This window comes from Giraffa tippelskirchi, chromosome 7 (assembly GCF_054371585.1).
Source record: "Giraffa tippelskirchi isolate mGirTip1 chromosome 7, T2T-mGirTip1v1.2.pri, whole genome shotgun sequence".
Lineage (NCBI taxonomy): Eukaryota > Metazoa > Chordata > Mammalia > Artiodactyla > Giraffidae > Giraffa > Giraffa tippelskirchi.
The window spans coordinates 46987088-47011844 of NC_137281.1; the positions used below are offsets into that span (position 1 = coordinate 46987088).

Here is a 24757-nt window from a genome sequence, read left to right on the forward strand (position 1 = left end):
TGAAAATGTGGAGCCCCCTGTTCAAAAATTAAACATTTTTGTGCAGCCTCAGAAGAACCTTAAACCAAGGGCAGGGTTCCATGCACCTGTGCCGGTCACCTGCCTGTGAAACGCCATGATAGCCTTGACTCAGGCCTGCACTGGGGAACTTTGCTTCTGTGCTCTGCCCTCTCTGTGTGCCTTGCAAGGGCTGTTATTCCCACCACTGAAAAGATAATGACACTGCAGGTTGCTTGTGACCGATGGCTGAGTCACTGGACCTCACTCATACAGGCTATGACATCCTCCACAGAGCTCTATTGATCACAATAAACTGAGGAAAGAGGAGCAAGAAATGCTGAAGAAAGGAAGGCCCGGCTTAGCACAGAGCAGGAGTCACCACCTTTGCCTGGGGAAGTCAAAGAAGGCTGACTGGAGGAGGTGTCATCTCTGTGGGGTTCAGCAGGAGTCCCTGCTCAGATGGGAGAGGGGGAGCTGGGCCTAGGATACAGCATCAAGGCTGTCGTGGTGGTAATGAGGACACTGAGGCTCAGAGTGGCCCTACAGCTCAGAAATGGTCATGATTCCTGTATCCCGGGCAGTCGCAGGGCAGAGCCTGGGTTCTTAACCCTGGCTGGGCCCTGGGAGAACAGGGTTCAAGTCTTGGCTCTGCCACATTGGAGGCTGTGACCCTGAGCAAGTCCTTAAGCCATCAGGCTCTCGGTTTCCTCATCTGTAAGTGGGGTGGAGCAGGACCCTCTAGTCTAGATGCCACTGTGGTTCCAGGCTCACGTCTGCTCCACCTCTGCCCTGTGGGCTGGCAGTCTGGGGGCCTGGCTTTGCTGATGCGCGTGCTCTGTGCTGCCCTGTCCCAGGAGGACTGCCTGGGAGCGGGCAGTGACTGTGGGTGGGGAGGGGGCTGATTGTGGCAACTCCCACGTAGCAGGCTCTGCACTGGTTGTTAGGCGATGACCAAAGGTGCCACAGAATGTTCTAGAAACTTAAGCTGGACACTGAAGGATGAAGATGATTCAGGAAAGAGTGATGGGAGAAAGGCATTCTTGGCTGAGGGAGGAGCAGGGGCAAAGGCTGGGAGGGCTGGACAGACTGGGTGGAGTGTGTCCCTAGCCCAGGCCAGGTGAGGGGCTCTGACTGCCAGGCTGCACCGGAAGTCCTCTTTCTGCCTCACTGTCCCCCCAGTGTCCCTGACTGCACCTCCTTATAGCCCTGAGAGGCCCCCTGGGGACTCTGCCATCATCCCCACCCAGCTCCAAGCCTCCCTCACCCACCACCCTGACCGCTGCTAGCCCCGTAGCCACTCCTGCCCCCACTGCAGGCTGAAGCCAGTGGGACCTCCCCAAAGCAACTGCGATAATCTCAGCCCTCTCCTCTTAACCTCCCTGAACAGGTCCAGGCGTCCTGCGGCCCCACACACTGTTCCTGCCACCAGGTGCACCCTTTCCTCCCACTGCCCGCCCACTTTCCCTTCCTTGGGGAGGCCATGACTGCTTCCAGACCATGGTGGGCCTCTCCTCTCTGGTCCAGCTTGCAGGGCCCGGGTGCCTTTTCTGCGGTTCTCAGCACTCTGTCACCTCACACGTGGAGTGAGGAGGGCATAGAGCGGCCGATGGCTCCTCAGTACCAGGCCTTGCGCCAAGCACTGTCTGAAGAAGGGACTCTTAGAATTCCTATTTGCCAGACAAGGAAACTGAGGCTCAGAGAAGTGAAGTCACCGGTCCCCCCGGCCCCGGGGGCCACACAGCAGGTGAGCAGCAGAGCCTCCCTGGGAGATCCACAGCTGGGGCTCCAGCACGGCCCCCTGGTGGCTGCCCTGCAGGGAAGGGGATCCAGGCCTTGCTCTCCCGCTGCCCATCAGACCCAGATCCTGGAGCGTTGGGCAGCCATGCCAGGGGCCCACGCCGACACTTGTCACACTGGCTCTGTGAAGGGTTTAATTAACTTCCTGTTTCAAGGCGGGGGGGGGGGGAGGATAATGAGTTTTAAGCACCACATGATACCACAAGGAGGTCAAACAGCAGCGAGGATGTCAAAATAAATTAAGCTAGGGATCAGAGGCGGCCTGCAGGACAGGCAGGGTAGGAGCTGGGCGACGACAAGGACAACTGGATGCCACCCTGAGGTGTTGGGGGCAGGCTGCCGCGGGGGGACTGGGGCTGGCTCTGGCCTGGGGGATGGGCTCCGGTGTTCCCTGTATGAAGTGAGCAGAGGGCGGGACACAGCTGGTCCCCTCTGGGCTCAGCAAGGCTCTCTGAAACAGCATCTCTAACAAGCCATGCCCTCCGAGGCCCCGGGACACATGGGTTCTGCCTGGATACTGTCCTGAGGGGTTAGTGACCCACCCCTTGGTGCAGCTGCCTAGGTGTGGCCTATTTACCAGCCCAGTGCAGACAGGAAACATTATCTGGACATTTCCGAAGGAAGTGAGTAGGGGTCAGGAAGCTCACACTTCCCTGTCCACCTCGTTCCTTCTCCCTCCCCTTCCTCCCCCTCCTCCCACGCCAGCACTGGCGGTATAGCTGTGCACAGCACACAGGACATGGCACTCAGAGTCCAGCAGCAGAACAGCAGCCAGGATTAAGGAGTGGGCCGTGGGCACCCCAGGGCAAACGTGTCTCAGTCCCGCAGTCTTGAGCCTGGGCACTAGGGTGCAGCTGTCATCTTAGGTGGTTAGGGAGGCTGCAGATAGGAGGTGCCATCTGAGCAAAGCCTGGAAGGAGGGGAGGGAGGGAGCCAAGTGTGGGGAGAGGCTCCAGCCAGAGCCAGTGAGCCCCAGCACTTAGCCCTCGGAGGGAGCCCGAGAGTCAGGGCTGGATGGGTTTCTGGTGACTGCTGTACCCAGAGGGGACGGTGAGGCTGGCACTTGCCCCGCTGCCTGGGCCCAGCAATGGGTCTGGGTCTCTCAGCAGCTGAGACCGAAGCGTGTTCAGGCCCAGCTAAACCTAGGGAGGGCCCTGTCTGCATCCTCTCTCAGCTGGGGGCTCCAGGGAAGAGGCCAGTGGCCTTGAGCCGCACCCCACAAGGTCAGGCCAGCTGGTCAGGGAGGCAGACATTGGCCCGTGGGAAGGGGCTGTGGCCTTGGGTGCCCAGGCCCAGGCAGGAAGGCTTGGCGTGGCTGCTTCTGGGCAGAGGTCCTGCAGCCACAGCAGCAGGACCCTGGGCCCACCAGCCACCCACTAGACAGGCAGAGAAATAGGGTCTCGAGGGGTGCAGCCTCAGGCTCAAGTCCAGAGCCCATTGGAGCACATTCTCAGGTGACATGGATAGAACCCAAGGCCTCCAGGTCCTGTCCCCCAACGGTGGTGCTTGGAGGGATCCTGGTGACGCGGACCCAGCCCATCCCTGGTGGCCCTCTCTGCGGGACCCCGGACGTGCGGATTCTTCTGCCTGTGTGAGCGTGGCACACACCCTCTCCCTGAGAGGCTGGGTTCTCTGAGCCGTCTGGGTCCCTGAAACCTAGGCAAGCCCATCCTAAGGACGTTCTCCAGCCATTCCCGGTGGATGTGCCCTCTGGCCGCCCAGGCAGACCTCCCCCTTCACGGGGTCTGGGGACGGGGCCCTCCACCTACTCCTCTACTGGCTCTCTCCCTCCCGCTGCTCTGTTCCCCAGGCCTGGGTAGACCCCTGCGTGCTCCCCCGCCTGTCCCCGCCACCTGCTCCTCCTCACCTGGTCCCAGGCACCATCTTCTCTCCGGCCCCGTGTCCAGACTGGTGGGGCCAAGGGGTCACTGGGGTCAGGCTTCGGGACCTGGTGGAGTGCAGTCGTCAGATACAGCGTTCACGTGACCTTGCTGCTGACCCTCAGGCTCCCCTGCTCCTTGCCCCCTGCCTGGCAGCTCTGGGGGATCCAGTAGTCTCGGGGTGAGGGGCACTCTGGCTTCCTAGAGGGGGAGAGCCAGGCCCTTGGGGCCCAGGCAGAAGGGCTCTGCCAGAGGGCGGTGGGCCTGTGGGGGCCGGGCCCTGCCTCCTCGGGTCCTCAGGGAGCCGCGGCCCTTGCACAGGGTTGTGCACACCAAACCCTCTCCCACCCTCCCACCCTGTCCGGCCCTCTCCAACAGCCCACACGGGGCCCTTCAGGATGCCCACCCGGGACCTCTTGCTCGGGCAGGTTCCCACAGATGTGCCCAGAATCAATCAGGTGTGTGGCTGTGTGTGTGTATGTGGTTGTGTGTGTGGCTGTCTATGGTTGTGTGTGTGGTTGTATGTGTGGGGTGTGTGGTTGTATGTGTGGCTGTCTGTGGTTGTGTGCGTGAGGCCTGGAACAGCGCACCTGTGTGTGCTGTGAGCATGTCTCTGAGCCCGTCGGTGCCCGACGAACCTGTGACGTGTGTGTGCGGTGCCTGAGCTGCCCCAGCCCCGCCGAGCTGGCGAATGCTGCCACCTGCTGGCCAGGCTGCCACTGTCCACACACTGGGGCTCGCAGCGCCGCCGTGGGCTCAGGACCCAGGAGGGCAGGTTCGCTCTTGTCCCGCCCCGAAGACTAGAGCTGAGGGGTCCTCGATGTCGTGAGCCTCGGCACCCACGGGCACGTGATCATGCAGAGCGCCAGGCTCCCCCTCCTCCGCCAATCATAGCCTGTGGCAGGGCCTGGACGCCCCATCATGTTTCCGGGGACGTGGAGGCTGACCCGAGGCTGACCGAGGCATGGTGAGCCAGGCAGGGGCACCCAGTGCTGCAGACTTGGCTGACCCCACAAGGTGTCCACCACCAAATCCCTGGATGGTGTTTCTCAAGTGCAGCTCTGAGTCCACTGACTCCACCCACCACAACCCCATCCCCCAGCTGACACCCCTTGTCAGCTGCTGGCTTGTTCTGCAGCCCACAGTAGGTGTGTAAGTGCCAGATGGAGGGAGGCAGCCTGCTGGGCAGGGGGCATTGATGGGAGGGGCTGAGACTGAGGGCAAGGACTTGGGCAGGGTGTCCCTGGTGGATGGAAGTGGGGGGCCAGGGCCTGGTGGGACGAGGGGAGTGGTAGGGTGGGTGGGGCTGTGGGCAAGATCATCCCTGCGCCGTGTGCAGGACCCGTCTCCCTGTGGATGGCACGGCTCCCCTCCCACTGTCCAGCAGGTGTGGTTGGGGGCCTGCTCTGAGAGACGCCCCCAACTCTTCTCCCACCAAGCCCAGGCAGCTGTCAGGGACCGGACAGGGATCTGCTGCCCTCCAAGTGCTTGTCCCTGACACCGGGGTCTCTGGAGGCATCTTCAGGACTCAGGGTCCCTAGGAGTCAGAGCCTGTAGTGGGGGAAGGTCTCTGGGTCTGGTCCCCCCTGCTGTCTCTGCTGCCCTCTGGTTCTCTAACCCAGAGGGGCCCTCAGCGCTGAGGCGTTATCTTTGCCATGTTAACAGGTCTGGGACCCGGTGGGAGCACTGCACTGCCGGTAGGCTCTTCAGGGCCAGGTGACCCTGGGCAGGACGAGGGTGGCGGCTCGGCGGGGCAGCAGGGTGGGGATGGCGGGAGGACAGAGGCCACGGCGGAGGCGCCCCGTGACAACAGTGGGCATATATTTGACAGCACGGATTGCTACGGTTTTTACAGTACAAACTCAGAGCCCCCCCAGGCTTATTCATCAGCACTAAAGAGGCACTCTGAGTGGCACACACACCTTCTACAAAAAAAGGCAGTTTGGGCTTGATTTGGTCTCTTTTGAAATATCAAAATTAGAACTTTTGACATACACGCTGTACCTAAGGTTAAAATGAAGAAACAGAACAAAACAAACCACAAACCTCAGAGACACCTAAGGACAGAAGGTAGCCTCTCCCCACCTCCTGCCCCCGTGAAGACACGATTCTGTAAAAAGGACGTGCATGCCGGCCCCTGGGTCGGGTCAGTGCATGAGCCGGCCTTGAGGGTCCCATCTGGCTGCTCCGACCTGACCGTGGGGCTGGAGCTGCGCGCAGGCAGCTGGGAGCTGGCTTTGGGCAGCTTGTGTGACCCCTGGCACCTCTTGGTCTGACGCCATCCCCCAGGTAAAACAAATCAAGGAAGCCTGTATTCACATTACATGAAAATAGCACCAGAAACTTCAGAGTAAAATTGCTCATACTTGCAGCAGAGAGCTCCGTGTAGGAGGCAGGCTCTAGAGAGGGCAACTGCGGAGGCTGGGGTGGAGGTGGTGGGGGTGGAGACAGAGGACCAGGGGTCAAGGTGCACTAGAGACCAGCTTTTCTGTCAGCAGCACGGACAGTGGCCAGCACAACCTTGTGGTCAGAGGCCTGTTGTGCTCTGTGGGGCTGGGCAGCTCAGAGATGGCTCTTTGGCCCCCATCTGATTTCTAGGGTCACTTTGGAATTCCAGCAACAGCAGCAACGACACTAAGATGGAGGCTGCCACCATCTGACTGGCGGCTGCCTCAACTTACTTCCTGTTAGATGACAAGGTGGGGGGGGGCCTGTGGAAACCTTCAAAGCGAGGGGTTCTGTGGCATACTGGGCCTTAACTGTAGGGCACATGGGGCTGGGGGGATGAGCCACTCTCTCCTTAACTTCTTGGTACTGGATAAACAGCTGCATGGCCTCAAAGAGGCTGCAGCTGGCCTAGCCCTCACCCTCACCTACCAGCTAGAAAGGGATTGCTGTCCACCCCAGGCTCTGCTCAAGGCATCAGAGTTGCAGCTCTAACACTAAAGTCTGAGCATTTTCATGGTACATCAGATGGATTAAGGCGTGGCCACCAGGCAAACTCTCAGACGACTGGAGCTCCTCAAAAAAGACCAGGGTCCTCCACCAGCGAGTTCATCCCCAGTCCCACTCCCAGGCACTTGCTGGCTCCCATAAATTACTCAGAAGACTCCTTTTTCAAAGGGATCTTGAAACTGGTTAGTCTCTGACCGAACAGCTGGCTGAGGAGGTGGCTCTGGGACTCAGCTGTGCGGCAGGCCCGGGGGTTAGGTGGTTCCGCACTGTGGACAGTCCCACCCTTCCTGGGGGGCCTGTGTAGAGGTCTTGTCTGGGGGAGGGCCTTGCTCAGTCCCTCCTTGCTGCATCTGAGGTCCCCGTGGGCATGGCTGGGCTCCCGCTTCTGCACCTCTGAGGACTGAGGGAGTGCTGAGCTGTTCTGGCTACTGGGCTTGGGCTTGGGCTTGGCGGGGATCACGCGGGTGGGAGTTGCCTGTTTCCGGGGGGCCCGGGGGGGTTTGTCAGGGGCCGAGGGCCCTTTGCCCAGGCTCCCCACACCTTCGCTCCTGGCTGGCTCCAAGGCCCGGCCTTTTCTCTTCTTCTCACTGCTGTCTGTGTCCTCCCTGGGGCACAGGCTCCCTCGCAGCCCCTGGCCACCAGCTTCTCTTGGCCCCTTGGGGTAGCCTTTGGCTAGGGCTCGAGGGAGGCCTTTGTCTGGAGCAGGGCCCTGGCCTGGGCAGTCAGGCTTGGCTGGGGTGGTGGCTGTCTCGCTTTGGAGCTGCCCACTGGCTGGCTGGGGCTGGCTGCCGCCCACTGCCTTGGTGCCCTGCCGGGGGCCTCCAGCACCCTGGGAGCCTGGTTTGGCTTTGAGGGCGGTGGGCTTGAGCCTCTCCTCAGTGCCACGGGGCAGTTCTCCGGGCACTGGGCTGGCTACTGCCTTCTTCAGTTGTCCTGCGATCTTGGGTGCTTTGTTGGGGGTGGACGAGCTAGACCTGTCCTTTGATAAACTCCCGCAGCCCCTAGCCTTGGGGGCACTGCCTCTGTGGGAGGGGCCCCCTGTCGCCCCTGCAGGCACTGAGCAACACGTGGACACCTGCTTCTCCTTCCAGAGCAGAGAGCGGGCTTCTGGGTGATGGTCAGGGGCGCATTTGCCAGATGCACTTGGGGTCCTGTGTTTCCCTGAGAACGGGCCAGCTGCCCTCTTTTCCTCTACCTCTTGGTCTGCAGCCCACAGCCGGGGCAGAGAGCCCCCCAACGGGAAAGCCTGCTGGAGGAGGTGCTTAGGGCTGCCTGGGGAGGCCTCATCCTTGGAGCTCTCCAGGGCCTGGTCCGGCTTGTGGCCATCTTTGCCATCAGCCGAGGCCGCTGGGAAAGGAGACAAGGATGGGGGTAGGAGCTCCTGATGGCCTAAAGGGTCTACGGGCCTCTCTGGGGTCCCGCGCTGCCCTGCGGTGGTGCTAGGAGCTGCCTCTGGGCAGGGCTGAAGCAGGGCTGGGAGGGACCCCTCACTCGGGGTGGGGCTGCTGCCCTGGGACAGAGGCCCGTCAGCGCTGGACTTGGCGGGGCTGCTGGGCGCGGCCACCCTGCGCCGTTTGCTAGGCAGCGTGCCCTCTCGGGCCGAAGTCTTCCGCCCGGGGGCTCCGGGCCTCCTCACGCCGCGGAACGTGAAGGGCTGCTGCCCCTTCCTCCGGTGTTTGTCCATGTGCCGGTCGAACTGCTCCTTTTTGGCGAAGGTGTAGTTGCAGGAGCTGCAGACGAAGGACCGCTTGCTGATGTTCGTGACGTTGGCGCAGAGCTCGCAGGCATACAGCGGCGTGTGCGCCAGCTCTAGCTCGCCGGTCAGCCCGTGCTCGCCGCCCAGGTGCGCGCGCAGCTCCTGGTGCTCGGGGTAGACGCGCGGGCACTGCGGGCACAGGTAGACGCGCTGCGGGCTGTGCACCGCCAGGTGGCGCTGCAGCTTGAAGGGCTTGGGGAACCGCTTCCCGCAGTGGTGACAGTCGCGGGCCGGGTCCTTGCAGTCCTGGTGCACCGGGACGGCTGGAAGCGGGGGGTCGCCGTGGGGACTGGCTTCGGGGGACGCGCCGCCGGCCGGGACGGAGCGCGCGCAGGCGGACGGGCTGCCCTGGGCCGAGGCGCCGACCGCGTCGGAGCCGCGGCCGCGAGCCTGGGGCCTCGGCCGCTCCCTCGGGAACGTCTTCCCTACTCCCGCGTCCCGCCCCGAAGCCTCTGCGCAGCCCCCGCCTGCCTTGCCGGCGACGGAGCGCTTGCCCCGGTGAGATCTGGAGGCCTGCCCCGCGATGCCGCTCAGGAAGTGCGTGACCACGCTGCCGCCCTCCCAGCAGGCGGGCAGGTCCCCCAGCGACCGCCGCGCCTGCCCCTTGCGGGCGAAGCGCACGGCGTGTTCCCGCAGGTGCTCATTGTACATCCAGACGTCTGGCACCTCCCGCAGGCACATGCCGCAGGCCCACAGCCCCGCCTTGCTCTGCACGTGCTTCTCCAGCAGGTGCTCCCGGAGCAGCTCCCGGGAGCCGAACCTGCGCTCCACGCACATGTAGCAGGTGGGGGGCGGGGAAGGGCTGTGGGCCAGCTTGTGCAGGTCCAGCTCGCCCAGGCCGTGGAAGCGCTGGAAGCACACCCTGCATTTGTAGGACGCTCTCCTGGCCTTGGCATGCTGGCCTTCGCCTGTGGCCCTTCTTGCCCCGTCTGCCTCCTCTGTCCTGCTCCGTGGGCCCTGGGAACTGGCCGTGGCTTTGACATCCATGAAGCTGGTGCTGTGGAGACCCACAGGGTCTTCACAGGGTCCCAGGAAGCACAGGTCCTGTATCTCCAGTTTGGTGGCAAGCGTCTCCAGGTCTGCGACACTCCTGGGCACCCCGCAGTCGTAGTGCTCTCGCTCCAGGTTGGGGGGCTCAGGGCTCGCATCTCCTAGAGAAGAGGTGACCTCGTCCGTGGATGCCTGCAGCTCCAGGCCTCGCCAAGCCGCCGGGACCATGTGTAGCTCAGGGATGTTTTCTGATGGGTGGTCTTCGACGCAGCAGGGGTTCGCCTCCAGGTGGGGCTCCAGGGCCCACAGGCTGGGGCCTGGGGCCCAGGGGTCAATGCCTGGAACCTTGCTGTTGAGGAAGCCCTCCAGGAGGAAGGACTCAGGCAGATCGGTGGCCTCATCACCCCATGGGTCCTCGTGGGACAGGCAGAGCGAGCCAGAGTCGCTGAGGTCTGTGGGCAGGCGGGCAGAGGACAGAGTGACACTGCCCCCTACCTGGCCACTGGGCTCCATCTGGGGCGGGGGCTTTTTTTTACAGCGCTTCCCATAGACACGGGGGTTCTTCTTCCGAGCCAAGCGGTCTCCCAGGGGGAAGAGCTGGGAAAAAGAGGCCTCGTCATCCAACAAGCTCAGAGGGTCCCTGCGCTCTGGGCTGGGGGCTTTAGGAGCCGTGTCCTCCTGCTCTGGGACCCCCTCTCCTGGGCTGTGCGGGGGGGCCTGGGAGCAAGGACTGCTGATGGTGCTACCTGCTTCAGAACCAGGAGTCTCAGAGGGGCCCCGGGAGCCCCAGGGGGGCCCGTGCCCCTCCCAGACACCGTGCCCTGATCTGCTGTCGGCCGTTCTGCTGTCCCCTGCAGGCTTAGTCCAAGACACCCTTAGTGGCTCTTCACAGATGCCAGATGTCCTGGTCTCTCTGGGTCCCCCACACCCTCTTGCCAGGGCTGCCTTCTGCTCCCCTGGCCCTTCCCCTGGAGGCACTCCCTCCACCATCCTTGGGCAAGCCACCCAGTCCCCAGGTAGTTTCTGTGAAGGTGTCTCCTCTGGGTCCGTGGCCGCGGGAGGCAACTGCGTGGCCTTGGTCTCTTGCTCTGTCTCGGGTGAGAGGTGGTGGCAGTTGGCAGCAGAGGTGGATGGACTCCAGCAGCTTCCGTCTGAAGTCACATTGGCAGGGACCTGGGGATTGCTCTCCTCCTGGAACCTTCTTGCTCTGGGCTTCCTCATTTTCTTGTTAGATTTCTCCTCTGATTCGCTGGGGAAGTCTGTGGGCAGTCTGCCGCGCCTCTGGCCCCCGCCTTTCTCTGCCTGTTTGGGTCGGAGCTCTTCCCTCCCCAGCCGGTCCTGTTTCCTGGGGTCTGCAGACCTCACGTCCATCCCTTGCCTGATTGTATCTGGGGTGTGTGGCTCCCAGCTCAGGGGACAGCCTGGAGCTCCGAGAAGGCTGAGCCCCTGCCTGAGCCCCTTGGATGTCTCAGGACCTAGGGCATCCTCAGGAGCCGTAGAGCCACGAACAGGGGGCGCCCCCCCAGCCTGGCTGGGGTCTCCCACCAAGCGCCCAGGTTCCTCCTTCCCCAGCGCTCTGCGACTCTTCTTCCCAGGGCGGTGGCAAGTCTGGGGAGCAGGTGTGGGCACTGGGCTTGGCTGGGACGCAGCACCCTTGTGCAGCCCATGCTTCCTGGCTCGGTGGCGGCTCAGGCCTGGTGCGGAGCGGAAGGAAGCTAAGCAGACCTCACAGGTCACCGGCGCCCTGCTGGGGGGTCCGCCCCTCCAGTGGCCATTCTCAGTGAACACCGGCTTCTTTTTAAAGCCACGTGGCTTCTGTCTGAGGTCCTGGGGACTGAGGGCATCCCCCTGGGGTTTCTGGTGGAGGGCACTTTGGGGGGAGTGGGGTCTGGAGTTGCTGCTTGTGCTGCCTGGGCAGAGCTCTGTGGAAGGGCAGGTTACCAGCACACCCCTGGCACCAGCCTCGGATGCCTTGGTAATGGCAGGGGTCCCGGCCCCAGGCATCTCCAGGCTCTCCTGTCCCTGGAGGCTGGCCAGAGCCTTGCCTTCTTGGCAGGTGTGGGGATCTGGCCACATGGCCCCCCGTGTGGAAGGGTCAGTGGGCACAGTGGTGACACCCTGGCCTTCCCTGTTGCCTAGGGGTTCAGAGGAGAAGCCTGTGGGCACCCCATCTGGGTGCGTGATGGACAGGACTCCTTTGGGGTCTGGCCACTCAGCCCTGGGACCTCTGAGTGCCCCCAGGCCACCTGTGGTGGGGATGCTGGGCAGGGCAGCAGCCTTGACAGTCACTCCCAGGGTGCTGACTGTCGTTGGGTGGGGAGGGGTGGCACAGGCAGGGGAGTCCCTTGGTGTCTCTTTTCTGGAAGCTTCTAGGGTTTTTGACACATGACTTCCAGGGCGGTCCCCTCCGTGGGCAGCGCTGACGACACTGACGAAGCTGGGCTCCTTGGGAGGGTCTTCCAGGGGGCTGCCGTCCCCCAGGAGAGGGTGGTGAGCCAGGCTCTCCTTGAGGCCACGGCGGCTTGTCTTCAAAGAGGGGGACACTGCCAGGGGTGCCGCAGTCCCTGCGGATGCTGGGCTGCAGTCGGCCCCTTCTGGAGGTGTCCAGGTGGGAGAAGAGGCCAACAGAAGCTGAGGGCTGGCAGCACCCCCATGGGATGGAGACGCTGGGAGCAGCTCCCTGAGCTCCCCTGGAGGTGCCACAGGAGGGCCTTCCTGGTGTAGGAGCTTGAGGCCACGGGGATCGGAGGGGGCTGCAGAGGTGAACGAGGGGGTGCGGCTGGCCAGGTCCCTGGTGGGGGGCTCTGGGCTTTCCCCAGCGAACAGCAGATGCTTCCTAAGGCCTGGGCCAGCTGCCACCACCTCCAGAGTCCAGTCCCTGGGCCTGATTGGGGTGTGGCCAGCCACCAAGGCTGGGACTGAAGAGTCTGCCTCAGAGGAGGTGGGACTTGGGGTGGCCTGTGCCTCATTGCAAAGGCCCATGGCTGCCCTGCTTCCCTGGAACTGTGCCCCCAGCTGGTCTGCAGCCCCGACCAGCCCAGCCGGTGTGGTTTCAGGGTCGGCACTGGCTGTGGTGCAGCTGTCAGGTCTCCCTGGCCTCCCTCGGTCGCCTGGCTGCAGGTGGGCAGCTTCGGCTTGGCCCCTGGGCTTCTCGGCCTGGCCATGTGTGCCTGCATGTCCATCTTTGTCTGGCTCCAGCTGACATCCGGCCACAGTGGTCATCTGCATGTCTCCCAGGGAGCCCTGGGCAGGGCTGTGGGCCACTGTCCCTCCTTCCTTGCCATCGCCTCCCAGATCTGGGGGGTTGCTGTGCAGAGGGCTCTGGGCATCGGCAGTGGGGGTTCCCCTTGGGCCCCGGGCATCATCTCCCCTCTCAGCTGCTCTGGCCACCAGGAGCTGCAGCTGATGAAGTGGGCTGGAGGCTGGGTCCTGGAGCCTCCCACCTGGGCTGGGGTTGGGCGCAGAGGCACAACTTGGAGAGACTCCCACTGGCACAAATTCCTCCTTGCCCTCAGGGCCAGGGCCCGCCGCGACAGGGGGCAGGAGCCCTGTTTCTCCTGACTCACCTGTGCTGCTCACAGAGTGTCCTCTGGGGGCACTGCTATGAATGGTGGCAGAAGGTGGGGTGGTGCCCAGAGGCAGAAGCTCGGCACCCCGAAATGCCAAGCCAGGCGCTAGATGGGCAGTGGGGCTGCTGAATGCCTCCAGCTCCAGAGGATCTTGACAGGGCTCAGGTGCCTTGCGGGGTCCCAGGAAAAGCTCCTCTCTTGGTGGGCAGGGAAGGAGCAGCGTGAGGCCTTGACCATGTTGTGTTCTGGGGGCCCCGTGACCCTTAGAAAGCGAAGGCTCCAGGCTTGGGCTGTGCTTCACTAAACTCCCTGCATCTGACACAGGGTCTGGTATGCAGACTTCCTGGTGGGCCCTTTGGCCCCCTTCAACCCTGGGGAGCCTTGTCTTCAGGACTCTGGCTTTCTGCACTGATTGGAAACTGAGGCTGGCCCCCATGGGGCTGGAAGGACCACGAGGAACTATGTCCTTGTGGGTGGTGGGGGCCAAGGCCCCTTCTCCCGGGGCCAAGGGTGAGGGCCACTCCTCCTGGGGGCTCACCAGGGTGCCCCCCGTGATGTCCGCCCCCTCCCCGTGTGGACTTGGCTCCCTGGGACCAGTGATGCTGGCCCTGCACGGCTCTCCTGGGGCCCCCTGTGGGCCTCTGCTCTGCAGCTGACTCTCCAGTTCCGTGACCAGCCGTTTGATCTCCAGCTCCTCCTCGGACAGGTTGCCGGTACTGGCAGTGCTACACTCGACAGCCCTGGTGGGCAGAGCGCTGAGGCTGGCAGCCACGGGCCCTTCACTGGGACACTGCTGACCGAGAGTCTTTTCCCCCGAGAGGCTGGGAAAAAGGCCCGGATGGCCAGGCGGCACCGGGGACACTTCCTCCAGCAGGGACCAGCCCCTTTCAGGCAGAAACAAGGGGTACGGTGGGTCTAGCTGGGGCTTCCTCGGGGGAGGGGCAGCACATGCACGCAGCACAGGGGTGTCCCCGTGCCCAGAGAGGCTGCCATAGGTCGGCGGGTCGAAGTTGTCCCTGGGCAGCCCCGAGAGGAGAGGCGTGGGCTCCAAGGCCAGCGCCGATTGGCCTCTGCCTGGGTCTGTGACGCCTGTGTAGGGCGGGCTCCTGGGCGGCTTTGGCTCTGGGGAGCTGGCATTGTGGTCATCCTGGTGGAGGTGTGCCCTAATTGTTAGTGGGCTGTCTGGGGCTGAGGACTGGGAGCCCAGGTCTTCGTGGAGACAGCCAGCCAGGTCTTTGGGCCTGAGGAACAGCTCACTGCAGGGGCTGCCGTAGGGCTGAGGCCCCTTTCTGGCAGCTGGAGCCTCCATGGACTCTCCAAGACCGGGGGTCTTCACAAAGAGGGTGCTGGGGTCCGAGTGGACCATATGGACAGCGTTAGCGACAGGCACCAGTGATTCTCTGGATGGAGAGGCAGGCGGGTCCTCTCTGTCCTGGGAGGCGACTGGCTCTGAGCACCGACATGCACCCAATGTGGGTGAGCTTGCGAGGGACAACACTGTGTCCTCCCCGTGGAGCTGTGGTTGCTCTGGGGCTGGGGGGCAGGGGCTGCCTCCCCCACAGGGAGCTGGAGAGGAGCCCGGAGCCTCCTTGTGAAGTTCCGTGGCATCAGGGGGAAGGTCGTCAGCAATTTCAGAGGTCTCAGCGTCTTGAGGGAAGCCTGGAGGCGGATGGCTCTCCTCTGGGGTCTCGGCACCGGTGAGATCCTGTAGGAGATGCTGGGGGCCTTTCTCCCCAGGGTCCACTCCAGCCTCTGGGCCGTGTGATGGGCCCTGGGCCCTGGGACTCTGGCTGAGGCCTGGCCCAGGCCTGGCTGGCTCCTCGGGGCCCGGGTAGCCCTCAGACCTCACAGCCTCCTGCTTCACCACCTTCCTGGGTTTCTGCTGCTGCCCGTCCTCTCTGGGACCTGGGGTCAAGTCCACTTCCTTCCTCTTCTCGCCCCGGCGCCATCGCCGGCCACTGGGGCGGGGTCGGCCTCTGAAGCGGGAGCTGGGGGGCCGCGGTCCATCCTCCTCCTCAGACTCGGAGGCGCAGTCGCAGTGCTGGGGCCCGCCATCCATGGTGCCCGGGGCCGGGCCGCGCCTGCCCACCCGGTTCTTCTGCTGCACGATCTTGTGGATGAGCTCCTTGCTCCAGGTGCCGCCCCGCGCCCGCCTCCGCCTGCAGGTCTGGCTGGGGGACAGTCGGAGGCGCCGGGAGCTCCTGGTCTCCACCAGCGGGGCCCGGCCCCCGGGATCTGTGTGGCTCTTGGGGGCCTGGGTTCTGAGATCCCGCGGGTGGGCCTCGGCCCGGCCTTTCCTCCGTGGCCTCAGGCGGGCAGCCCTGGAGCCCCTTCCAGGCCTCTTGGTGGTGTTAACTGTGTCCAGCTCTTTCCGGAACAACTTGAACCGCTTTCCTCTCCTCTGCTGGCCAGCTAGGCTGGCCCCATCTGTCTCTGCAGGTGCTGGGCCCAGGGAGCGGGTTTTGGGCCTAGGGCCGGCCGGGTAGCTCCCATCCCCGGGCTGGCGGGGCTGGGTCTCCAGCGGGACATCCACTGCTGGGGGCGGGGCTGGGGCTTTGTTCTCTGGTGTTGCCCCCAGCCTGGCCTTGGGGGGCTGCCCGGCAGCGGGGCCCTTGGGGCCGGTAGGTTCCTCGTCGGTGAAGACGTCAATGAAGCTGCTGTCGATCTCGGGGTTGTCAGACTGGTACTCCAGGCCGTTGAGTGCCTCCGTGATGAGGCTATCCAGCTTGGCGGCGTCCTCCAGGTCCAGGTCCCCTGTGGGGAGCGGGAAGGGGGTGGCGGTGGGGCCAGGCAGGAAGCTCGTCCTCAGGGGGTCGTCTCTGCCATCAGGCCGGAGGTCTCCGCCCAGCAGGAAGGGAGCTGTCCTGGTGTGGCTGAGTGGGCTCGGGGTCCTGCCGGCTGGCACTCTGAGGGGCATGGGGAGCCCTGGGGACTGCTGGTGGCTGTCCTGGGCCCTGGCTGGCAGCAGGCCGCAGAACTGCCGGTGGCCCAGGAAGGCAGCCAGGCTGCTGTAGTTCCGGTCACACTGCCTGCAGGTGAGCAGCACATCCAGCTGGTCCAGGCTGGCGCTGCTGAGGGGGAAGTGGTGGGCGGAGTAGGGGGGCGGCCCCTGGGGGAAGCCCTCCAGGCCCGCACTGCCCGCCTGGAGCCCCGAGCTGGGAAATGGGGTCTCCTCCATCCCCTCTGTGGAGAAAGGGAAGGTCTTGGATGGCTCTGGCTGGTAGCGGATGGGGAGGCTGTGCGACGGCTCCGGGGATGGGAAGGGGCTGCCAGCTTCCTGGGGGTGAGGGGCCGGGTGGAAGAAGGCAGAGGGCGCGAGCGGCCCAGGCACCTGGCTCTCGTCCGAGCTGGGGTTGGCTGGGCTGCTGGACAGTGGGGATAGTGACGAGCAGGTGCTGCTGGCTGTGTGGGTGGCTGGCGAGGGCAGGGGGGACTCACTGGGGGAGGCTCCCACCACCCTGGGCGGGGGCAGGCCAGGGGGTCCCCGGGGTGAGGCCTGGGGCTGGGCTGCCCCAAAGAACAGGGGCTGGGCTCCCGGGTCCTTCAGCCCATTGTAGGCAAACAGGCCAGGCGAGCCACTGCTGTGCTGGCCAGGGCTGTTTCTTAGGACAGCCAGCTTCTCACCCGGCCCGGGTGTCTTGCCCACAGCACCCAGGGCTCCCTGGCTGCCCCCCTGCCACTCGGGGGCCCCCGGGGGGAAAGGGAGCCGATTCAGGATCTCCATTCGGTGGGGGCCGGGCCCGGCGGCTGGGAGCACCTGGGGCCAGGGCAGCGGGGGGCTCTGGGGCAGGCTGAGCCGCTGGCCTGGGCTGGGCTGGGCTTCAAAGAACGTGGTGGCTGGGGGACCCAGGGGAGGTGGAGGGTAAGGGGCTGGGGAGGGGTCCCACAGAGGGGGCAGTCTGGCGGTGGGGGGACCTGAGGCGGTCAGCTCTGTGTCCCGAGGCCCTGGGCTGGTGCCCACCCCGCTGGCTCTGGTACTTCCATAGGCCTGTCCGGGAAACTGCCTCTGGGACAGGGAGTTTGGGGGCCCCCTGGGGCTCCCCAGCCCTTCGTGGGCTGAAGAAGGTCTCTCAGGGATCACTTTGGTCATGCTCTTGTGCAAACTGTCCCGGAAGGTGGCTGCACTCTCCGAGAAGGGGTTGGAGGCTGGGAGAGCAGCACTAGGGGGAGGGAGCACACCGCCGAGGTCGCTGGGGGCCTCCAGGCCGCTGGGTCGGCAGGGCGGGGGTGGGGGGGCTGGGTGGGCAGCCAGGGGGTAGGCCAGGCCCGTGCCCACCGCCTCCGGCCACGCTCCCCGAGGCTGGTGGAAGGCGAGCACCAGCGCCCGTTCGGGGTACTTGGGCCCGGCCGTGTCCTCCGGGAAGGGTCTCCGGCCGGCCCTGTGCAGCTCCGGGAAGGGGTACCGAAAGGCCGCCACCCCGGGGCTGCCGCCTTCGGGAAAGGGCTCCGGCTCAGTGGGGGGGACCCCGAAACTAGCACCTGGGAAGCTCTTCTCAGCTGGGGGAGGCCAGGCATCAGCCCCACTGGCCTGGAATTCCAGGTAGGAGGCCTGCCGACAGGGGCTGGTGCCCCTGCTCTTGGGGGCCCTGAGGGGCGGGGGCCCGGGGGTGGCACTCGGTGAGGTATGGTTGGTGGAGGTAAAGCTGGAGGGGGTCTCCTGGAAGCACTTTTGGAAGCTGAGCTCCTCCGGGGCAGGTGAGGCCTCGGCCCTGGGATGGCCAGGCCTGAGACCAGCTCTGGTCCCTTGGCTTGGGGGCGCCTCTGCGTCTAGGGGCCGGAGGGCCTCAGGCTGCAGGCCCTCAGGGGTCTTCCCATCCAGGGCGGGTTTGGGCCTTGTGCTGGCAATGCTCAGACTGTAGAGCTGCTGGGGGCTGCCGGCCACTCTGCCTGCCCGCCGGATGCGAGCCTGCATGAGGTTGCTCCCCGCTGGGGTTTGGGGGCCGCTGCCCTTGCCGGGGACACTGCTCAGGGCCTGCGCTCTGGAGAGCGGGGCCTCAGCCACCCCCTTCCCAGCCTGCTGCACCTGGGTCTTGGGGTCGTCCACGGCCTGGGCCCTGTTGCGTATGGCCTTGGTGGTCCTGTTGGCCAGGGCACTGATCTCTCCGGGGGGCCGCAGGGGACCCCCTGTGCCACTGGCCGCCGGACAGGGCTGCAGGTCTCCAGTCATGGTTGGGGGTGGCGCTCCGAGGGGCTGCTCCCCAGGCATGGCCCCTCCGTCCTGGGCGCTAGGAGGATGCTGTGGTCCGAGGAGGGCCGCAGAAAGCGGGCTGGGCGGCCATCCTGGCCCCTTGAGGAGCCCTGGGGAAGCCTGCTTGCATGGTCCTGACTGGAGCCTGCAAGGAAAGGACAGAGTGAGTGGGGGACAGTGGGCTCTGTGGCTCCCGTGGTGGGTGGCAGGCTGGAGAAGAAGTGGTGGGTTCACAGCCTTCCCTTTTAGGGGTGGCGGCTTGGCTCTGATGGTCCCTCGAGAGATGAGGGAAAATGAGCTCCTGCTAGACTGAGGAAGGGCTTAGTGGGTGGGGGTGGGCTGGGGGTGGGGAGGAAGGAGGAAAATGCTGCTGGGGCCGGAGGTGTGGGAAGACCCTGGCCACCCCTGAGCCGCCCTGCTGGGCGCCAGCCAGGCCCTGAGCAGGAAGGCCCCATGTGGCATGTGGCTCCCAGACCTGCAGAGGCCCCACGGCGGGGGCGTCTGGCCGAGACTCCCACCTGCTGCCCCTGCAGCGGACCCCCAGCCTCCGGAAGGTGATGGCTGCTTTTCCTGGGCCCTGAGTTGACCTGCTGTTTGGGGCACACGTGTCTGCCATGTCCTCGTGACCCTCACGTGAAGCTCAGCCCCCATAGGCCTCTGGAGAAAAGCCCCACCCTGAACACTGAGCTTCTGGAGTGGAGGGAGACGCTGAGTGAGGGGAGCCCCAGGCCCCCCTCTCTTGTCTCTGTGACCCCATGACCCCACTCCCACCCCAGCGGCTCTGGGTGTCTCATTCTCAGAGGAAGCCTGGGGCTGGCTGGTCGCCTCACTTATTTCCTTGGCTTTCCTGGGGCAGTCCAGGGAAGTCAGCCGCCAGCTCTGAGGTCAGGGCAGGGACTCCACGACTCAGGGGGTGTGGTCCAGGCGCTGGACAGCAGAGGGCATCATGTCGCCCACCCTGCCCCTTCCCCAGCCAGGCTAGTCCTGCCTACTGGGGAGGTCCTCCCTCCCAGGTGGAGTTCTCGCCCCTGCTCTGGGCTGCATTGCCCCAGGCGAGTCCTCAGCTCCCCTTCCACACGTTGGCTGAGAGCCCTTGGGGGCTGGGCTCCTGGGTGCCGTGTGCTGAATGGATAATGATGGCAGGACAGAGCCCTGAGCTCCCATGGGCCCTGCTGTGGGCCAGGGCATGGACTGCTTCCCATCACTCTGCTCGTCCTCTCAGTGGCTCGAGAGGTCAGAGCGTATCGTCACCCCTGATTTATGGGTGAGATGCACTGCCCAAGTGAGCGAGTGAGATGGAAGGAGATGGGGCAGTGGGGCAGGTGGGGGCCGGGCCGGGCAGCTCCGGTGTCCATGCTGGTCATCCCCTCTACATACCTGGGAGTCGGCCCTCAGCTGGGTCGCTGTGCAACTTCCTTGTGGGTGGGGACTTCTTGGCTGCAAAGAAAATGGGGAGCATGTCAGCATCGCTCTGGTGCTTGGCTGGGGACAGAGAGCCTCAGGGGAAGCTGGCGAGGGAGTATGTAGCCTGACGAGCCCCCGGGAAGGCACTGAGGGCAGGGCTGTGGGGAGCTGGGTAAGCTCGGTGAACCCCCGGCCCTGGTGGGGCGGGGGCGGGGCTGGGCTGCAGGGCTGGGGTCAGCTGGCGGCCTTCGCACTGGGTTAAGAGTGGCTTTACGTTTCTTGTTTCTTGTCGTGGTATTTCATGTGCATAGATCACAGGATCCTGTGGTTCAAAAGTCTGAAGTGAGAGGTCTCCACAATGCCCCCATCTCCACCCCCACCCATGGATGCTCTTTCCCTGCCTTGCTGGGTCAGCACAGGAAGCAGCTTCTTGTGTTTCTTTCCAGAGTTTCTTGATGCAAATACCAGCAAATGTAAATAAATATTTCCATTTCCCCCCTTTCTTCAACAAGAGATAGTCCACTACATGCACTGTGCCTCACTTTTTGCATTTAACAGTGAACCTTGGTGGTACTTCCACAGCACCCCATAGAGCAACTCCTGGCTGATGTCTGTCTATCCACCTCTCCACCAACACGTGGCTATAGAACATCCTGTGGAACAGCTACACCTACACCCAGACCCTTCTGGGTGGACGGATGCTGGGTTGTCCTCTCTGGGCCTTTACAATTAGTAGAGCAATGAACACTTGTAAGGAGACCAGCAGAACAAACCCAAGGAAGAAACAGCACGGTCAAGGGCAAACGCACTTGTGATCTGAAGACACTGTCAGAATAACCACTGTTGTGGTTTCAACATTTGGCCACAAATTCTCTGATCCTCCTCCCTCCAAAAGGTGGGGCCCAAGTGCCTCCCCTTCAACAGGGGCTGGACATGGCGACTGGTGGCCGATGAAAAGAATACCTGCCCAAACAAATTCCAGACCCACAGAAACCCGTAGATTTCAAGCTGCTGTCTGTCCCACAGCATTTGGGAACTACTGGGACAACTCTTGGTGGTTGTACCGACTTGCATCCCCCCTTGAGATGTAGAGAATCCTGAGATGTGGAGATTTCTGGCATCACAGGGCTGGAAGCGTGCCCTTGCCTGCAGTGGGGTAGGCCAAGTCCTGGGGAGGGCCTGCAGGAGGCAGAGATCTTCCCTGCAGCTTCCCATTCACTCATTCATTCATTCATTCATTCACTCACTCCTTCATTTATTCACTCCTCACTCATTCACCCACTCACTCATTTATTCATTCATTTACTCCCTCATTCACTCACTCCTTCATTTATTCATTCATTCATTCATTCACTCACTCCTTCATTCAATCACTCACTCCATTCATTCAGAGATCTTCACCATTTCTGCCAGACACTAGGTAAGGCATCTGTCACACAGTGTTGAATGACTGACTCTGCCTCTGCTGTGAAACATCAACAGGAACCACAGATGAGGAAACAGGCTCAGAGAGGTCATGTGACTTGTCCAAGTCACACAGCATGCAGTGAACGTGGGGCGGTGTGAGGCAGGCCTCCGGAGATCATGCTTGCCCTGTGCAGGACCGAGTGGCTCTGCACTTCGGCCCCACCTCAGGGCCCCTCTCTTCCTGAGGTGGCCCTGCCTCCATGTGTGGACCTGCGGGCAGAGCTAATGGGCCCCACATTCTGCCTGCAGCACCCAGGGCACCCCATGCTGGCTGCCCCTTCAGGGACTTGGCAGCTTGTCCTGGGTGCTCAGACAGTGGGGCAGGCAGGGGGCAGCATATGCCCGGTCTTGGGTTCCCACCTCTGCCCAGGCTCTTGGCAAAGCCCCCTGGTGCTGGCTGGTGTGGGTTTCAGCAGGCCTGGGGCCCCTTTGAAGTGGGGAGATCCAATCCCCCAGACCCTGGCCTGCTCTCGGGAACTCTAGGAGTGCAGGCGTCTCCTTTTCACTCAGAAACACCACCTGGCCCCAGCCTCTGGGTAACTCAAGCCCACAGTGGTGCTGGCTGGCTCCAGCTGGGTGTGGGTGGCAGCTCCTGATGAGGGGTGTCCCGCCGCAGGCCTGGGCCCCTGCCCTCCGGTGCCCCCTCCCCATGGACCCCAGGCCCCAGCAGAGAGTCCAGGCTCTGCTCCTGACCCTCTGCCCTCAGCTCTCCTTTCAACCTGCCCCGTTTCAGCTGTGGCCTCTCATCCTTGATCTGGGCCCTCCTGTTCACTCCTGCCCACTCCCCCAGACCCTCTCAGGCCTTTGTCTAAGCAGTGCCCCTGCCTGAATGCCCCTGCCTCCTCCCCCACCTTCCCGATTCCCACTCACTTCTAAAGGGAGACCATTGGCAGGGGGGTCAGCTGGGCCTGGACTTGAATCCTGGCTGTAGCTCTTCTGGCTCTAAAATGGGGTGATCACAGCTCTGGCCTCAAAGGCTTGTGGCCGGGAGGCTGGACAGAACCGCACACACTAAGCCCACAGACGCTGGCTCTGAATGAAGTCACTGCTCCTCCAGGCTCCTCTCCAGCCTGCCTCTTCCGAGAAGCCCTTTCAGTTATGTGTGTGTCCACCGGTAAAGCAGGAATGATCTTGGGAGCCCTCGGAGGGGGGGTGCTGTCCCTCAACACCCGGTGTCTGGGCAGCTCAGAGCAGATGGCCCTGCTGGGTCAGAGCTCTCTGCTCTGTGCCTCCCCCTCCCCAAGGCTCCCTGGCTCCTTCGGCCTCAGTTTTCTCCACTCTAGGTGAGGGGCTGGGGCTGCTGCCCCCTCAGGCCGCCTGGGCTCCCATCTTCCGTGACTCAGGACCTCTGGCTCTGGCCCTGTGGTCTCTTCGGTCTCCCTGCTGTGACCTGCCCAGATGTGGGCATGTTTAACCTCCCTGTTTCTCTTGTCGGGGTGGGGCTGCACCTTCTAAACAGGCCTTCTGGTTTCCACCTGTGAGGGGCGAGGCCCACGGTGAGGTGGGGTAGAGGCGTCTGCCCTTTCGTCCCCTTGTCCTGTCCTGGCTGTGTCCCTGGCCCCCAGTGCCCTTGGAAAGTGGTCAGAATTGGATGAGGTTGTGAGTGTAGGCTGCACACTTGCTCCATCCTGGCCGTGGCCTGGCAGTGCCCGTGTGTGGCCTCTGCTGGCTGGGCACTGGGTGACCGGACAGGCATGGGGAATTGGTGTGGGTAGGGGCAGACTGGGCAGCTGTGCCCTTTCCTGCATCATCTGTCCCTCCGTGAGGAGCTGGCAGCTTTAGGGGACGGTGCAGAGGCAATAGCAATGACCGCAGAGGACCATGTGGACACTGCCTTGACCTCATGGCCCCCCTTCGTGGCCAGCACTCACTCCTGTTACAGGTGGGAACAGAGGCTTGGAGAGGGCGTTGATCCCCTCGGGGTGAGGGCAGCACGGCTTGATGCCTTTCCGGAGGGAGCTTGCAGCGGTTGGTCGTCAGAGGGAGGGAGCAGGGTCTGGCTGAGGGTAGCAGGCACAGGGGTCTCAGAAGCCTCTCCAAGGAGATGACCCTCAGCCACGCGTGGCCAGGCCTTGGATAAGGGTCCCTCAGGTATGGCGTGAGGGGATGGGTCCTCCGGCCAGGAGGCGCGGTGGGGCTGGGATGACGAGCAGGCTGGTGAGGGGGCAGCCAGCGGGGGTCTTACTGATGGGTCAGGGATGCCGTGGACACATACTCCCCAGGCCAGCCCCCCATCCTAGACTCCAATCAGGAGGCAAGACGTAGGTGCTGCTAGGTGGGTCAGGCTGTGATGGGCAGCCAGGCTCCAGCCTGACCAGGTGCAGACGGGGAATCTGAGGCTCCCAGGAGACTGGCCTGTCTAAGGCAGAGCCTGGAGTAGGACCCTGCCCCCACCCCGTGTTCCCCTCCACCCTCTGCCCCCCCCCACAGTGCTCCCCTGGGAGGCACCAAGCCGGGCCCCTTTATAGACCCTTGCCCGCCTCTGGCTGCCCATCCAGGCCAAGTGCCCTGAGCTGCGCCTCCCAGGACACTGGCCCTGCCACCTGGCCGCCCTGTGCCTGCACCACTGCTGGCCCGTGGCTTGGACCAGCCTCCCCCCACCCCTCACCAGCCTGCTCCCCGATGGGTGCCCTGCACGCCAGCTCAACCCAGCAGGGTCTCTGCTCCAGGTCATCCCCGACTAGAGTGGCTGGAAAATCATGAGGGGCACAGCCTTTGGCACCGCCCCACGACTGCCTCCCGCCAGCCTCCCCCACAGGCTGCTCTCTTGTGCCCCCTACATGCCCAGCCCAGCCCCCTTCCCAGCCAGCCCCACGACAGGTTCCAAATTCTGGGCAGCGAGCGGAGCAGGGTGGCCTGCCCAGACGAGGCAGGGTCTCGGTCGGCACAGCCTGCACTGAGGGGCTGCTGCGGCAGCTCCTTGTGACATTTATTTTACAAACATTCCCCTTTCTTTTGCTTCAAAAGCTGCCGCTTTGCTTAAAAACTATCTGTTACCCGAGCACTCAGATAAACCTTAGCAGGTAAAATTATATCTGAGATACGGCCCGAGGGTCTGTTTAAGAATCCTAGGCAAATTATCAGCTGCATTTATCTTAATTACTTTGGGGGAAAGTGGAGGCTGGTGTTGGATGGGACCGGGAAGCAGGGGTGCGTTCCACCTTATCGGGGTGCATATTTGAGATCCTTTAACAGGAGGCAGATAAGAGGAGCACATGGGGAGAAAACAATGTCTTCACAATTGACAGGGAGGTGGCTGCGGGGCTGCTGGGGGTTCGTGCTGAAAGGCGGGACCCATTGCCCATGGAAGCCGCGAATGCCTCCATCCCTCCTGTTCCTCTGAGACCCATATTTGGGGGGTGTGAAAAGGCTCCTGACTTAGTTCTTGGCCGATTCCTCCTAGAACAAGCCCCACAGCCTGCCGACATCACACGGCCGCACTCTCGACACGACGCAGAATTAGGGCCTTAACTCTAACGGTGCTGGGAGACCTGGAAGTCCAAGCAGATTCTGGAAGGAGGATGGAGCAGGGGTTGGAGAATGGTTTGGGGCAGAGTGGACGCGGAAAGAGATGAGGGCTATCTGTCCACGCCTGGCTCTGCCTGAGAAGCCGCCCCCTGGCCTCAGCTGCCGGACCACAGTGTCTCATCTGGCGCATCCTGAGGGCCTGTGTGGATCCGGATGCGCTTGCTGGCGCAGCTGACCGCTCGGCTTCAGGAGAGCCGCCGGAAATCAAAGGTGATTCCAGGCC

At 63.5% G+C, this 24757-nt stretch overlaps 1 protein-coding gene across 1 annotated transcript; it reads right to left on the reverse strand.

Moving 5' to 3' along the window:
- Positions 1-5480: 5480 nt before the first annotated feature.
- ZNF469 (zinc finger protein 469) lies at positions 5481-18217 on the reverse strand. Its single transcript, XM_081510724.1, has one exon. It carries the CDS (start codon positions 18151-18153, stop codon positions 6775-6777), a length of 11379 nt encoding a protein of 3792 aa, XP_081366850.1. The 5' UTR covers positions 18154-18217; the 3' UTR covers positions 5481-6774.
- Between the last annotated feature and the right edge of the window lie 6540 nt (positions 18218-24757).

Coding starts and splice junctions, on each gene's coding strand:
- ZNF469 (XM_081510724.1), bottom strand. CDS start 18,153: ATGCCTGGGGAGCAGCCCCTCGGAGCGCCACCCCCAACCATGACTGGA.